This window comes from Scheffersomyces coipomensis, assembly GCF_036884675.1.
Source record: "Scheffersomyces coipomensis strain NRRL Y-17651 chromosome Unknown DFJ63scaffold_1, whole genome shotgun sequence".
Lineage (NCBI taxonomy): Eukaryota > Fungi > Ascomycota > Pichiomycetes > Serinales > Debaryomycetaceae > Scheffersomyces > Scheffersomyces coipomensis.
In genome coordinates, this window is record NW_027042892.1 from 466,877 (window position 1) to 481,639 (window position 14,763).

A 14,763-nucleotide genomic window follows, 5' to 3' on the forward strand; every position below is an offset into this window, starting at 1 on the left:
TTTGCAATAATCTGCATCATCTTCATCAATCTTTTTTAGCATATACCTTCCCCCCTTGCACTATACTCTATACATAATAAAGTAAAATGTATATTCTTTTTATTACCCGCGTAAAATCTACCAAACACAACTTGCGCGCAATAACATATTTTAACGCGTAGTTTTTGTTTTGAATTTTGTTTACAACCCATAGAACTTAAGAGGAATCAAGAGTACCAATGTCGATGTTTCAAGGTCAAGGGTTCTTGATAATCACATCAGAGGGATTCCAAGATCCAGAACAAGTCAATGAAATCAAACAACTCCTCCAAAATAATGGTGCAGTGGTGGTTGAAAAGGAAGAATACAACAATAATAAGAATTATTTAATCAATGATGAAGATGAATCAACTGATGCTGAAAAACTAGCCATAAACCATATCATCGCCGAATCGATCCAATTCATCGAATATAGTCTTGCCATAAAGTCCATGATCCCCATCACGACATGTGAATGGGTTCGTAAGACTATTGAAGCTGGGAAACCTGTAAATTACAAAATCTATAATCCTGACCCAAAGTTCTTCTTTAAGGATACTTTTGTGTGTGTGGCTGATAACTTACCTATTGGAGATAAAGAAGCTATATATGGTGGGATTAAAGCATTTGGAGGGAATTATTTAGATGTGTTAACGAAATATACCACTCATTTAATTGCCATTGATCTTTCAAATGAGAAAAGTATCATTGCTTCTAGTGCAATACGAAACGAAGAGGATAATGATGAAAATGGTATTGATATTAAGATCGTCTTACCTCATTGGATAGATCATTGTATTACGTTAGGAAGAAAATTGGATGAAAAACCATACTTATTACCTAATCCACCTATTTTAAATGAAAGTAATAGCACTATTTCCAGAGATGCGAAAACATTAATTCCTATTAAAGAATTAGCAGAAAGTCAAGATGTGATTTCTAATTTCTTTAATAAAAAGGTGTTTTACATATCCCAAGATTATAATCTTTCAGAAAGATTAACCAATTCCCTCGTCACTTTAATTGAAAGACAAGGAGGTGAAGTATCTAAAACGTTTGTGGTAGATTCTGTCGATGTATATATCGGTAAGTATCGTACTGGTGAACATTACATTTCTAGTAGCAAATCGAACAGAATCGTGGTGGGTAATCTTCAATGGTTATATCACGTTATAGTCACCAATAAATGGGTCCTCCCCTTAAACTCAAGCTTATTACATTATCCTGTTCCCAATGAACCACTTGAAAGCTTTAAGAATCTTCGAATCTCTATCACTAATTATAGTGGTGATTCAAGAGCATACTTGGTTAAGCTTATATCTACTTTGGGTGGTACTTTCACCAAGACATTAGCAAAAGACAACCATTATTTGATATCGGCAAAGGATGAAGGTAAGAAGCATCTCACTGCTAAAGAGAAATGGATCGGAGAAGATGGTAACCCAAAGATAAAGATCGTTAATCATTTATGGTTAGAGGAATGTTTTGCACAATGGAAACTTGTTGATTATGAAGTACAGAAATATCAATATTTCGGTAATGGTAAAAACATAATGGAATCTTTAATTGATAGAACTAAGTTAGATGAAAATGTGTTAAAGAAATGGAATGGTGAAGATGAAGAAGTTAATAGTCAAAATGTTGATGATAGTATGAGTGAAGATGAAGCTACTCAAAGTAAAGTGAATTTCACCACCGTTAATGGAAGAGGTGAAGATAAAGAAGAAGAAAGCGAAGAAGCAAAATATGCTGACGATAAAGACAAGGAAAACCATTCTTTCAGTCCTATTGTCAATCATGAAGGTAGATTAGGTGGTAGAGCTGCTGCTAAAAGAGCGGCATTGAAATTACATAATACCATGACTGATTTAAATAACTATCAAGCTATGGCCAAGAGTTCAAGAAAGATGAAAACATTTATGGATGAATTGGATGGATCGACAACTCCTTCAAAGAAGTCAAAGGCTGACTCAGAAATTGAAAATACACCTTCTAAGAAAGCAAAGATTAGCAGTCAATCCAGTGTATCTGAAGAACCTAAGGCCAAATCACAATTTTCAATGGATACCGTTGCCATTATGACTGGTAGTGAAAAAGAAATCACTTTAACTAAGAGTAATATCGCTTTGTTAGCAGAAGTGGGTATACAAGTGTTATCAGATTTCCCTGATTCATACTCTGTCAATACATTAATTGCTCCTAAGATATTGAGAACTGAAAAATTCTTAAGAAGTTTAAGTAAAGTTGATAGAATCATTCACCCAAAATATTTGATTGAAGTAATTAAGAAGTTAGAAGATTCAGAACCAGAAAATTATCCCAGTGTGTTTGATGAACTCAACTTGGACGATTACGAGTTAGATAAATTCATATCGATTAATGAATTGAATAGTGAATTAGGCTATCCCGAATCATACAAGAAGAATGGGTTTACTACTTTAATCAAGAGTGACGTTAGCGTTTTCTCAGGGTTAAATATCAACTTATCATCAAGTTTGAATGGTGGAGTTGATGTTATTTCCCGTATCTTACAGGATCATGGCATGACTGAATTCAGCCCTATAAAGAATAATTTATCATTGCCAGCGTTAAAGAAATCAATTATAGAAACTGAAATTGATGGCTCATCATGTAATCTTTTGATCGCTCATAAATCTAAAGATGTTAAACTAATTTCCAATTTCAAGAAATTGAACGAATCGAATCTGATAGTAGTTGAATGGGATTGGTGTGTGAAATCGATTTTCAAAGCTAAATTAGAACCATTCGATAATTACAGATTATAAATTGAAAAAATCACAACTTTTTTAATTTTATTCAAGTATATTTTTAAAAGTATAGGAACAGTGTATGAAATAAATGACGAATTAAACAAACAAAAAGGATAAAAATACTTGTTGAAAAAAGTATTTAATAATATATAGTAATATATAATAATATAAAAAAAAGGCAAAACATAATCTTTACATACTCTTTCTCGGAAGAGCTCTCATAACTAGATCTAAAACATGACAGCAGCCATTACTCTGATAGAAGAAAGGAAAAAAATCGTCTTTACAACAAGCGCAAAATGGGGTTTGATTAAATATCAATCAAACTTGGACCATCACCACCGTACCTAGGTTGTTGTTGTTGTGCTTGTTGCGGTTGTTGTTGTTGGTATTGAGGTTGAGCATTTCCAAATCCATATCCAGTATAAGCTGGTTGGAATTGTTGGAATTGTTGAGTTTGAGCTTGTTGTGGTTGTTGTGGGGAGGTTTGAGTTTGAGATTGACCTTGATAACCAATACCAGTATTCAAGAATGGATTACCAGTAGCATTGGAACTTAAATTTGGGGCTTGATTTGTATTTTGTCTATAACCGGTACCACTTGAATTTATAAAGTTTTGCGTTTTTGTATGTTGATGAGGGATTCTTGTTGCTCCAGTATTACCAAAGGTATCTAAACCAGTACCTTGAGATAATAAATCATTTAATTCAGAATGAGTAGAATCATTGAATTTTGACATGGTTTGAGCTCTAGCAGGTTCTTGTTTTGGAGGTGGTTGAGTAAAGAATTGAGGTTGTTGAGGTTGTTGTTGCTGTTGTTGAGCTAAGTCATTTAAGGTTTGAGTTGCAGGCTTAGGAGCTGAAGAAGATGACATGGCAAATGGATTATTTGATCCAGTTTTTAATGGCTGCAAAGCTTCTTGTTGTTGAGGTTGACCATAATTGAATCCAGTGAATTTATTTGTTTGTTGAGGTTGTTGAGGTTGTTGATAGTATGCTTGTTGTTGATAATAACCGGTGGCCATTGGATTTTGAATAGGATTCCCAAACATATCATATTGTTGTTGTTGTTGGTATTGAGCTTGAGGATCTATATAATATTGTTGAGGTTGCTGATAATAACCAGTTAAGTAGTATTGTTGAGGTTGTTGAGATGGTTCATCATTTAAATCTAATAGATTTTGATTCTTATTTTTTCTCATTTCATCTTCTTCTAAAGATAATTTAAGAGCAGCTTGTAAATCAGGATCATCTGATTCTTCATTAGCACGATCTCTTTCTTCTTCAGCAGTAAGTCTTGATAATTCAAGAGCTTTTTGTAAATCAGCATCATAAGGTTCATCAGGATTTCTTGCTCTTGTGTTTCTTCTGGATCTTTTTTGTTTATCATTTCCATTTCCATTACTATTTCCATTACGTTTACCAGCATTAGCACGTTCTAATCTTAATCTTTCATCATCATTTAAAAGAGATACTAATTCTCTTGCTTTAACTCTAATAATGGCACCTTGATCATTATTCATTTCATCTATATGTATAAATTCTCTTAACGTTTTAATAATGAAGATATTATCTTTAGCCCAAAGTACACATTTTTCAGAACCATAAGTAACTAAATATGTTAGAACTGTTAAAGATTTAGCAATATGTCTCCAATTCTTCCCTTTATCATTAAGACGACGATCTAACATATCTACTACTTCCAAGAATTCAGTTTGAGATTGATAAGTATAATTGGCGATTTCTTCCATATCATACGTTATAGGGCCATTAGGGTCATTGGAGGTAGCCTTTCTGACTAAAACTTGAGCTGATGAATAACCATTAGCAACGTTTTTAATGGAACGAACAAATGATTTAGACATGGTATGGGTGATTATATATGCAGAATGATATTAAAGCGCTTACTTGTTAATTGATTGATGGATTGATGGATGGATGGATTGAAGTAATTGAATATCAAAAGTTGGAGAAATAGGAGGTCCTTTGATTGAGCGAATTATAGATAACGAATGGTTAGAACAACTCACAAATGTTGAAGGGATGGATCGATCAAGTGATGAAACAAGATATGGATGATATCTAACTTGTGATGATTCCTATTTCTATATTAAAAACAGATAAACTTATATAGACAAACTATGCTTAGGAGTTCCAAATAGCGATTACCACATTTAAAACTCACCACCATCCTCCTCCCAGCCAACCCTCACTCACTCACTCCAAAACTTCAAATTTTAAATTTCTTACGCCAAAATCGGTTATATACAGGTTGCGGTGTATACAGGATAAAAAGATCTCAATTTCTATCATCATCAATTATCAACAGTTAAGTGATCAATGATACCCTTAGCATCCATTACAAAGTTATTAGTATATGATTTGTAATAAAAAGTTATAGTTTGATTTTAGAGAAAATATATCTTGAATTATAATTTATATGTATATTTACCTGAGTATTACTTTACGACATCAGTCAGTCATAGCCTTCCTTTTAGCAATTTTAACTCTATAGATTATTACTAGTTACTTGGCTGAAACGAAATGTAGTATAGCCTTCATTCCACTAATTTTTAACAGTACTCACTTTTGGATTCACTGGGTGGGAAACGATGAAGCGTATGTACCGGATACCTTTATTTGAGGCAATGTCAACAAGAGCGTAATCGGATAAATGTTGAATTCAACTTTTCTTGGTATAAATTACTTGGGTTAAGTTGATGATATATCAATTTATCTTCCATAGTTGGATTTCACTTTTCGCAACTTACAAAAGTTTTTTGAATAAAATGCATATGATTAGGTATTATATTATATTATATTATATTACATTATTTATAATTAACTACTTTTAATCTAGTCTATATCAAAGCAAACATTAATGCTGCACAAATGAAAATCTTCATATCAAATCTTGGTAAATTATTTAAAAGTGAACTACTTCCACTAGTTTCTTTAATCTCTACATCTTCTCTTTTAAATATAAGTGATAAAAGTGAAGTACTTGTACTTGGTCCTGGTGGTGGTCCATAAAATTCAGTAGTTCCATTAGTTAATCCACTATTAGTGAAATTAACCGGAGGATAATATGGAGTTTCAACATTAGCTAAACTTCCATCCCAACAATAGTTTTGGAAACATTCTTGACATTGAGGAGATTGTTCAATCCCTCTTCTTTCTTCTTCTCTTCTAATCAATGCACATGCAACACAAGTTTTCCAACTTGCATCAGCGGTACCATTCAATCTGGTAGCAACATCAAATCCATTTTGAATCATACCCTTCTTTTGTTCATCAGTATAAGTTAATTGAAAAGTTGACGTATTTGAATAGAATTCATATGGTCTATTAGGGACATAAATCATTACTGGAGGGGTTACTCCATCTTTAACTAAAGCAGTTAAATTACTAGCATTACAACCAAAGAAGACTGGTCTAGCAGTAAGATTAAGAGCAAGGAAAGTTTGTTGATCAGGAACATATGGACAAAGAGTTGAAGAACCTTGTTCTGAGAATTGTTTTTCATAAGTTGATATTATACCTGAACCATTAGGCCAATTAACTCCATCATCATTAGATTGATCAAAGGCAAATACCACATCAAGTTCTCTTTCCTTGGTCATTAAATTAGACATCGGCATGATTTCACCGGCTAATCCACCATCAATTAAATAAAGTGTATCATCATTGGCTAAATCAGTTGAACCAGCATATTCAGATTGATAAAATGGATTTGGTTTATAATTTGCAACATCATAATAATCACTTGATAAATAAGTTAAAAATTTCTTAATTAACCATTTCACAACGACATTTAATGAATTACAATCATCACATACTAAAGTATTAAGGAATTCATTAAATAATGATGATGAAGTCCCAATAATATATCCAGCATTATCAAATCCTTTAACACATTTATTTAAACTGGTGGGAAATCCATTGGTCATATTAGTTCCAATATATTCAATATCAACAAATGAATTTAATGAAGGATCAAATGATCCCATTTCAAATGGATTCATTTCAATAGTGGTTGAATTCAAATTATACACGGTTGAACCTGGTTTTCTACCTAATGCAACCACTAATGGGAATGGCATATCATAATCAGTGAAAACTGTCATATTACGAATATCACTCCAAGTTGCACCAGCTTGGAAATTATCATTCCCTTCAGGTACCAATTGATGAGCAAGAGCTCTTGCCCAAGAATCAGTCAATGTAGTTTCGAAACCAGCAGCTTGTTTACTGGCAATATCATTTCCAATTCCAGTTGGACCACTCCAGAAATTTAAATGAGTTAATGCTCCATTTAAATTATCAAATAAAACAGGGAATATAATCGTCCATAAACCATTCATATTAACCAATTGTCTTGTACTGGTTATATTCCATACTGTTTCTGAATTTTCAAATAAAATATCTTGAACAGATGCAAAATCTTGCATTACAAGGGAACCAAGCATCCATGCTCCTCCTGATAATGCAGATATATAATTAGAACTTTGTAAAATACCACCTAAAGATCCAATATTATCATCTGAAAAAGTAGTTCTATCATCAAGAGCCATTAAATTCCCAGCATTACTTAACATGGCTCTATAACTTCCACCGGAAAATGCCAATCCAATATTAACCCCAGTTGAATTATCATCAGTAAACAAACTAGAAGCATCACTTGTTAAATTTGCTGAATCTAAAAAACTGATTAAAGCTTGTTTGGTTTTGGCTTGTCTACCAACTAACCAATCTTGTTCTTGTTGGGATATGGAATTAGCTTCTCTTACAAAACTTGAATTGACAAGAGGACATTGAACTATCCCAGGTGCATATCCTCCTGTTGGTGACAGACAAGACACCAATGAAGCAAAGAGAAGTATTAGGAGTGATATTAATTTCATATTATTAGCAATGATTGAATTGTAAAAGAAGAGCAATGATCTCTATTTTTGAAATGGTTTTTTTAAAATTAAAAATATTATAAACATCATCTTAGCATAGTTATATATGAAATTGTTTATAACTGCTTAATTCAGTTTCTCCGCAAATTGTTGGAAATTATAATATGATGATGATTTACATACTGTCTCGAGACCTTAACAGCATAAAAAATAACTGACGAGTGTGTAAGAGGCCCTTCCCTAAATGGACAGGTTATTACGAATTATAATAGCAAGAAACAACCGACTGTCATCGTATACTAAAATTGCCCTTTTCAATTATGCAATTTGGCAGAATTGTTTCCTAATTTGATAGGAGGTCGCATTTGATTTGTTTACCCAATTAGGAAATTTTTCAATTTTTTTTCTCCACCAACTGACAGAAAGGGTATGGAAGGGCTTAAAGTTTAAAAATATTTAAGTTAACAATCGATTTGAAGATTAGATCCTTTATAGGAATTGACCCGCTCAGTATTCAATAGTAGGACAAAACGGTCAAAGGCGAGTTTAATTTGATCAATGTGGGTTAGGTTATACTGGCGAAAGATCCGAAAAATAACAATATAATACATACATATAAGCATATAAGTCCGTTTTATAGCTAGACCAAATAACTGAATATGGAACATATAGTTATGGATTAGAATGTGTGTTATGAAAGTCAACTGTCCGGTTCACTAATGAACTGGTCTTGGTTAGCGAATACTACTTTTATATATCAATTGTTGGGTTTAGGGAGTACCCAAATTAATTTTTTTGCATTTCTTGGACTCGATACGAGGATTGAATATGGAATCATAAGTACGTAAACTTACAATTACCCAAGTCTCATACCTTTCTTATATGAACTTCATTCAACTCTTATTCCAATTGAATACTATCATTCCATTAGATATACATATATATAATACTATTAACAAATTGATTTGAATTTATTTAGAAATAACACGTGACCGAATATTTAATTTGGGATTACATAATCGAATTTAAATGGAAGGCAAATACCTTTTTCTTATTGGTTGAAACCACAAGTCAAAAGTATACCTGATTTACCAACCTTTTACTTTCATAACCAAGAAATAAGTGTGGTAATAATGGTTCATATGGTGGATAGTTTATGATATTCGCTCTGTTTAAAAAGATCTGATTTTGAAAAATTTATTGTGTGGTAACAAAATATTCTCAACATCACCAGCACTAAATCCAAACAAACAAACAAAAAAAAAAGATTAAAAAGTTGAGATCGAAATTTTACAATTTTAGAACCTATATCTATCATTGGAAAGCTTATAGTTAGGATATATCGGAAGATCATAACTGGAATTGGGAATCATTTTCAATTCATTAAGAAATTAAGAGCATTATAATATGATGAAGGCTGAAGTTAGAAGGTGTCGTCGTTGTAAAAGGAAGAGGTTGGATGATGAACCGCCAGAAGTTAGACAATATAAGACTTGTGCCAAATGTCGGATAATAGAACGTAATAAGAAGAATCTGAGAAAACCATTGGCTGAAGAGACTATGTTATATGGATTGAAACAGTTTAGAGAACAAGCTTCTAGTGATAATTATTTAGAAGAAGAAGGATTATTAAAAGATGAATTCTTTAAAAGATTCCATAATAAACCATTTAATTATGAAGCTGAATTACAACAAGTTTTAAATAATCCCAATTATGTCAGTCCTGTGATAAATAATCCTCATAATGACAATACTCCACGTGAATCAATGACATCTCAACAATATACATTCAGACCAAGTTATAGTTCAGGTGGAACTTCTCAAACAGCTCCTACTACAAGTTCTTCCTCGAATCAAGGTATTACTCCCGTAGTTTCGAAATTTCAAACTTATCAACAACCTAAAATAATAAACCTTAAGACAGGGTTAGTACAGACCAATAGATCAAAGAATACTCAAACTTTACAACAACAACAGCATCAACAACATCAACAGCAACAACAATATCAACAATCTCAAGCTTACACGTCTCTGCAAAATAATAGACATGAATTATATGATGGACCTGAAGAAGATATCTTTGAAGAGATCTTTAAATTGGGGAATAAAGAAGAACTCGATGAGAATGTCAGTTATAGTAAGACTGATATTGATCCATATTTATATAAGAATGTTACATCTGATTATCAACAATTTTTATTAAATTTATTACATAAGAGACAAGCGGGTGAAAATATGAAAAATCTTGTTTATCTTAAAGAATATAATGATGAATTTACTGATAATTTAGGAAGATATGATGCTAATTCAAATACTGGTACTAGATTAACTAATGTTAGATATGGTGAAAAACAATTACGGATGCATTTACAAAATAATTTAAAATCGCTTTATATTGAACCAATCATTGCAACTATTAATCTTCCATATAATCAAGATTCTACTAATTTAAATGATTTTAGAAGTTCAGCATCAATTAAAAATATTTATAATTTCAATTCCCCAAATAGTTCAACTAATAAAGTATATCTGAAAATCAAAAGTTCATCAATTTATTTAAATTATAATCGAAAATATAATTTATTAATTATAAAAGTTAATCATTTTGTATTTAAACCATCAACTCAAACTTATTCTGGAGAATTAAAGGGGAAAGTAAGAGAATTATATAAGAAATTAGAATATCAAAACAATTTACAATTGAATGGAGTTAAACTGATTGATTATGATTCTCATACTGGATCAGTAGTGTATGATAAATTATTTACATTTCTTGATGTTTATCCTGATTCATTAGTTAAAGAAATTAAGAATTTGAATAAGGAAGATTTCATTAGTGATTTTGTTAATTTTTCTACTGTTTTCAAAGCTGATGATAATGAAGTTAATGGAGGTACTCCACAAGTTGAAGACCATGAAGCTGAGAAGAATGGTATAATAGAAGAAGAAGAAGAAGAAGAAGAGGAAGAGGATATTGCTGAAGGTGAAGAGGAGGCAGGAGAAGACGATGAAGAAGAAGACGATGAAGAAGAAGAAGACAGTGAAGATGATTTGGAAGACGATTTAACCATCAATAATGACGGGGATATTTCTACAATTACATTTCCTGCTAGTACCATAACTATTCCTGAACAACCACCACAAGTAGCCAAAGAATCCACAGCAGAGATCGTTGATCCTGTATTCAAACCTGAATAGAATAGTCCAATCATTCCTTTTGTATAATTACGAATATATGCAACATATATATCTCTACATATTGATATGTGTAAATAATCAATCTCTGTAAGACACACACACACACACACAGTATGTCTCTTGTTTACACCACCTCCTTCTGTCACCATTAAGCGCGTCTATTTTTAACTCTCTCATACAAAAAAAAAATTTCTTATTTCTTTTTTTTTTTTTTGCTGTCTCGTTCAAATCAGATTTCAAAATCTCTTTTAAACATATAACGAATCTATCCTGATAGTATTTAGTCTTGATTGAACGGTTGTTTACTATTGTTAGGAATATAGAAGAAGGGTATATATCGTGTGTGCTAGTGTATTGCAAGAACTGAACTTAAATTTTTACTCGAACCGATCTAGATCATTACCATACAACTACATTACTACTGCTACAATCACAATGAAGATCAGTAGTCATAATCTTGCATTACCCCTAGTTATAACATTAAGTGTGTTAACTAGTGCTGTTAATGCCGTATGGTTGGATACCAATAATGACACCACTATATTTGATGCTACAGCTTTGTTAGTACAAGGTACTCTTGATTATTATGATGGGACTAAACCTGGGGGAACGATTGGGATGTTTACTTCGCCATATTATTGGTGGGAAGCTGGTGGTGCTTGGGGATCACTTATTGATTATGGTCATTTCATGCAGAATGATAGTCTTGTTCCTCTTATTAAACAAGCTTTATTATATCAAACTGGTTCAGGAAATAATTATATTCCTTTAAATCAATCTACTACAGAAGGTAATGATGATCAAGGATTTTGGGGGATTGCGGTAATGGGTGCCACTGAAAGAAATTTTTCAAATCCACCTAATGATGATCAAGCTTGGTTAACTTTGTCTCAAGCTGTATTCAATACTATGGCTGCCAGATGGGATGTAGCTGAATGTAATGGAGGTTTAAGATGGCAAATTTTTCAATGGAATTCAGGTTATGATTATAAAAATTCAGTTTCAAATGGTTGTCTTTTCCATATTGGTGCAAGATTAGCAAGATATACTGGTAATGATACTTATGTAGATTGGGCTGAAAAAGTTTGGGATTGGTTGGTTGATGTGGGATTTATTACTACTGGTGATTGGTGGTTTGTTTATGATGGAGCTCAAATTGAAGTTAATTGTACTAATATAACCAAATATCAATGGACTTATAATCAAGGTTTAATGTTATCTGGTTGTGCTTATCTTTATAATTATACTCAAGATGATAAATGGCTTAATCGTACATTAAATTTATTAAATGGAGCTCAAGTCTTTTTTAATAATAATATCATGTATGAAGCTGCTTGTCAACCATCAAATAATTGTAATAATGATCAAAGATCATTTAAAGCTTATTTTTCAAGATTTTTAGGAGCAACATCTATTTTAGTTCCTCAAACTTATGATACCATCAGAACTTGGTTAGTGGCGTCTTCAAATGCTGCAGCAAAATCTTGTTCTGGTGGGTATGATGGTCATACTTGTGGTTTAAATTGGTTTAATGGAACTTGGGATGGTTATTATGGTCTTGGAGAACAAATCTCCGCCTTAGAAGTGATGCAAAACTTAAGAGTATTGGATGTACCAGGTCCTTATACTGCTAATGATGGTGGTTCTTCTGTAGGTAATCCTGCAGCTGGTTATGGAGCTATTCAAACCAATGCATCACCATTAACATTGAATAAAGGTGATATAGCTGGTGCTGGTATTATTACTGCTATAATAGGAGTATCATTAGTAGCATCTGGTCTTTGGTTAATCATTTAACCCCATCCCCATCTTCACTATATAAAAAGGTTAGACTTCTCTTAAAAAACAATAGTATTATATAAAAGAAAGAAATGTATATTAGATTTGTGTTTATACTAGTTTTTGTATGTGCCGGCATATAAAGAGTGTAGATAAGTCATTTAAAAAAACAAAGTGTTTTTTAAAAATCAGTGTGGGTGAGAAAGAACAGTAAGAACAGCAACTGCCATAGTTACTTTGATCAATCAGTTATCATCATGAGTTCAGAAGATCAATTCACTTCTGTCCAGTGGGATAGAGGAGAAATAGATAACGTGGACCATGAATCAGAAAGACCCCATACGATTACAGAAGAAGAATCCAATTCTGATGGTGGTGGTGGTGGCCAACCATCATACGAAAATGAAGCAGAATCATCATTACCTCCACCTCCAACTATATCAAACATTGCCATTGAACAACCTAACCATATCATTGATGTGAAGCATACATCTAATACAGTTGCTGGTGATGAAGATGAAGGGAATGTTACTCCTGATGAGGCGCAAGCTAGTGCAGAAGAAACAGCTTTATTTAATAAATATGCTATCGAAACATCAGTTTCTGCTCCTATAAGAGATTTAGATAGTTCATCTAAACCATACATCTCATATTTGGTAGTAACCACCACCAATCATGCTAATATATTGAAATTGTCGTCTCAGAAATTATCTAACCCAGATGATTATCTTACTATGAAAGTAAGGAGAAGATATGGAGATTTTAATTTACTTCATGAATGTTTAAGTAATGATTATCCCACTGCATTGATACCACCTATTCCATCTAAACTGAATTTCAAATACCTTACGGGTGATACATTCAGTTCAGAGTTTGTTAATAGACGTTTACATTCATTAGATAGATTTATTAAATTTATCTTACTTCATAAGAGATTATCTCAACTGCCTATGTTTCATTTATTCATTAGTGATTCGAACGATTGGGCTAATTTTGCAAAGAATTTGAAAGTTAAAGATATAGAAGATAGTAATAATGGATTTGTTAATAAAGTGGTTAATGAAGAATTATTTACTGAAACTGTGATGAATTTTTTTACCCCTGGTAAGCATAAAAAAGAAACTAATAAGGATATACTTGAAATAAGTGATAAATTAAAAAAGATCTATGAAAATTTAATCAAATTAGATAAGATGTTTGTTAAGCTTAATAAAAAGAATCATGATTTAAGTACTGATTATGAACAATTTCTGAATCAAATTTTAAAATTAACTTTGGTGCAACAATCTGAATTAGGATCAACTTCAGAACCAACCACTCCAATTAAACAAATCACCTCCAGCACCGAAGATATCACATCAAACTTTAAGATATTTGCTGATTCATTGAATTATTTTCTGACAAATTGGGCTAATTTGTATAAATACGTTGATGATACATTCCTAGTGGCATTAAAAGATTGTGCCAAATACATTTTAAGTTTAAATAACTTGATTGAATTATTACATAATAAGAAAATAGATCAACAAATGTTACATGTTTATTTAAACAATGCTAGAAGTGATTTGGCTGGTTTAGGTGCAAGTAGCACTAGTGGTGGCGGTTCTGGTAATCATCATCCTCCTCCTAACCCTGTATCTTTTTCTCATAGTGCAAATGCAGGAATTGTAAATAGTACCACTCAATTGATTAAAGATACTTTATCAACATCTGCAACTGCTCATATAGGTTCAACTGCTACTGAAAATAAAATTCTTAAATTACAAATGAGAGTTACTCAATTAGAAGATGAAATAAGTGCTCTGACAAAAGTTGTAAATGAATTAACTAGTAGAATCATTAATGAAGAGTATCCGAATTGGGATAAGTTCAATAGAAATGAATTAAAAAATTCAATGGTGGGACTTTGTGATGAACAAATATCATTTTATAAAGGATTGGTTGATAATTGGGGAGGTTTGGAACTGAAATTACTTAAACGTTTAGATGATTTAAAGTAAGTATAACATACATACATACATACATATTCTGAGAGCTTTTAATATATAATTAATCGTTAATTTTTACATACATATATATATATATATATATATA

General features: G+C 31.9%; 6 protein-coding genes across 6 annotated transcripts; 4 read left to right on the forward strand and 2 right to left on the reverse strand. All coding sequences in view use genetic code 12, as the record gives it.

Moving 5' to 3' along the window:
* The first annotated feature begins 88 nt into the window (after positions 1 to 88).
* ESC4 (Esc4p) lies at positions 89 to 2,952 on the forward strand. Its single transcript, XM_064909202.1, has one exon. It carries the CDS (start codon positions 219 to 221, stop codon positions 2,802 to 2,804), a length of 2,586 nt encoding a protein of 861 aa, XP_064764417.1. The 5' UTR covers positions 89 to 218; the 3' UTR covers positions 2,805 to 2,952.
* DFJ63DRAFT_339007 (epsin) lies at positions 2,911 to 5,135 on the reverse strand. The gene has a single exon (XM_064908707.1). The coding sequence runs from the start codon at positions 4,651 to 4,653 to the stop codon at positions 3,100 to 3,102; it is 1,554 nt and encodes a 517-aa protein (XP_064764418.1). The 5' UTR covers positions 4,654 to 5,135; the 3' UTR covers positions 2,911 to 3,099.
* A 514-nt stretch (positions 5,136 to 5,649) lies between these two features.
* Positions 5,650 to 7,692, reverse strand: PLB4.5 (Plb4.5p; the record flags this gene model as incomplete). The annotated part of the gene is made up of 1 exon (XM_064904732.1): positions 5,650 to 7,692. The coding sequence occupies one exon, from the start codon at positions 7,690 to 7,692 to the stop codon at positions 5,650 to 5,652; it is 2,043 nt and encodes a 680-aa protein (XP_064764419.1).
* Positions 7,693 to 9,099: 1,407 nt separating this feature from the next.
* On the forward strand, positions 9,100 to 10,890 carry DFJ63DRAFT_332577 (uncharacterized protein; the record flags this gene model as incomplete). The annotated part of the gene is made up of 1 exon (XM_064907704.1): positions 9,100 to 10,890. One exon carries the CDS (start codon positions 9,100 to 9,102, stop codon positions 10,888 to 10,890), a length of 1,791 nt encoding a protein of 596 aa, XP_064764420.1.
* Positions 10,891 to 11,010: 120 nt separating this feature from the next.
* Positions 11,011 to 12,770, forward strand: DCW1 (putative mannan endo-1,6-alpha-mannosidase). Its single transcript, XM_064906687.1, has one exon. It carries the CDS (start codon positions 11,326 to 11,328, stop codon positions 12,685 to 12,687), a length of 1,362 nt encoding a protein of 453 aa, XP_064764421.1. The 5' UTR covers positions 11,011 to 11,325; the 3' UTR covers positions 12,688 to 12,770.
* On the forward strand, positions 12,771 to 14,740 carry SNX4 (Snx4p). Its single transcript, XM_064906688.1, has one exon. The coding sequence runs from the start codon at positions 12,927 to 12,929 to the stop codon at positions 14,667 to 14,669; it is 1,743 nt and encodes a 580-aa protein (XP_064764422.1). The 5' UTR covers positions 12,771 to 12,926; the 3' UTR covers positions 14,670 to 14,740.
* The last annotated feature ends 23 nt before the right edge of the window (positions 14,741 to 14,763 follow it).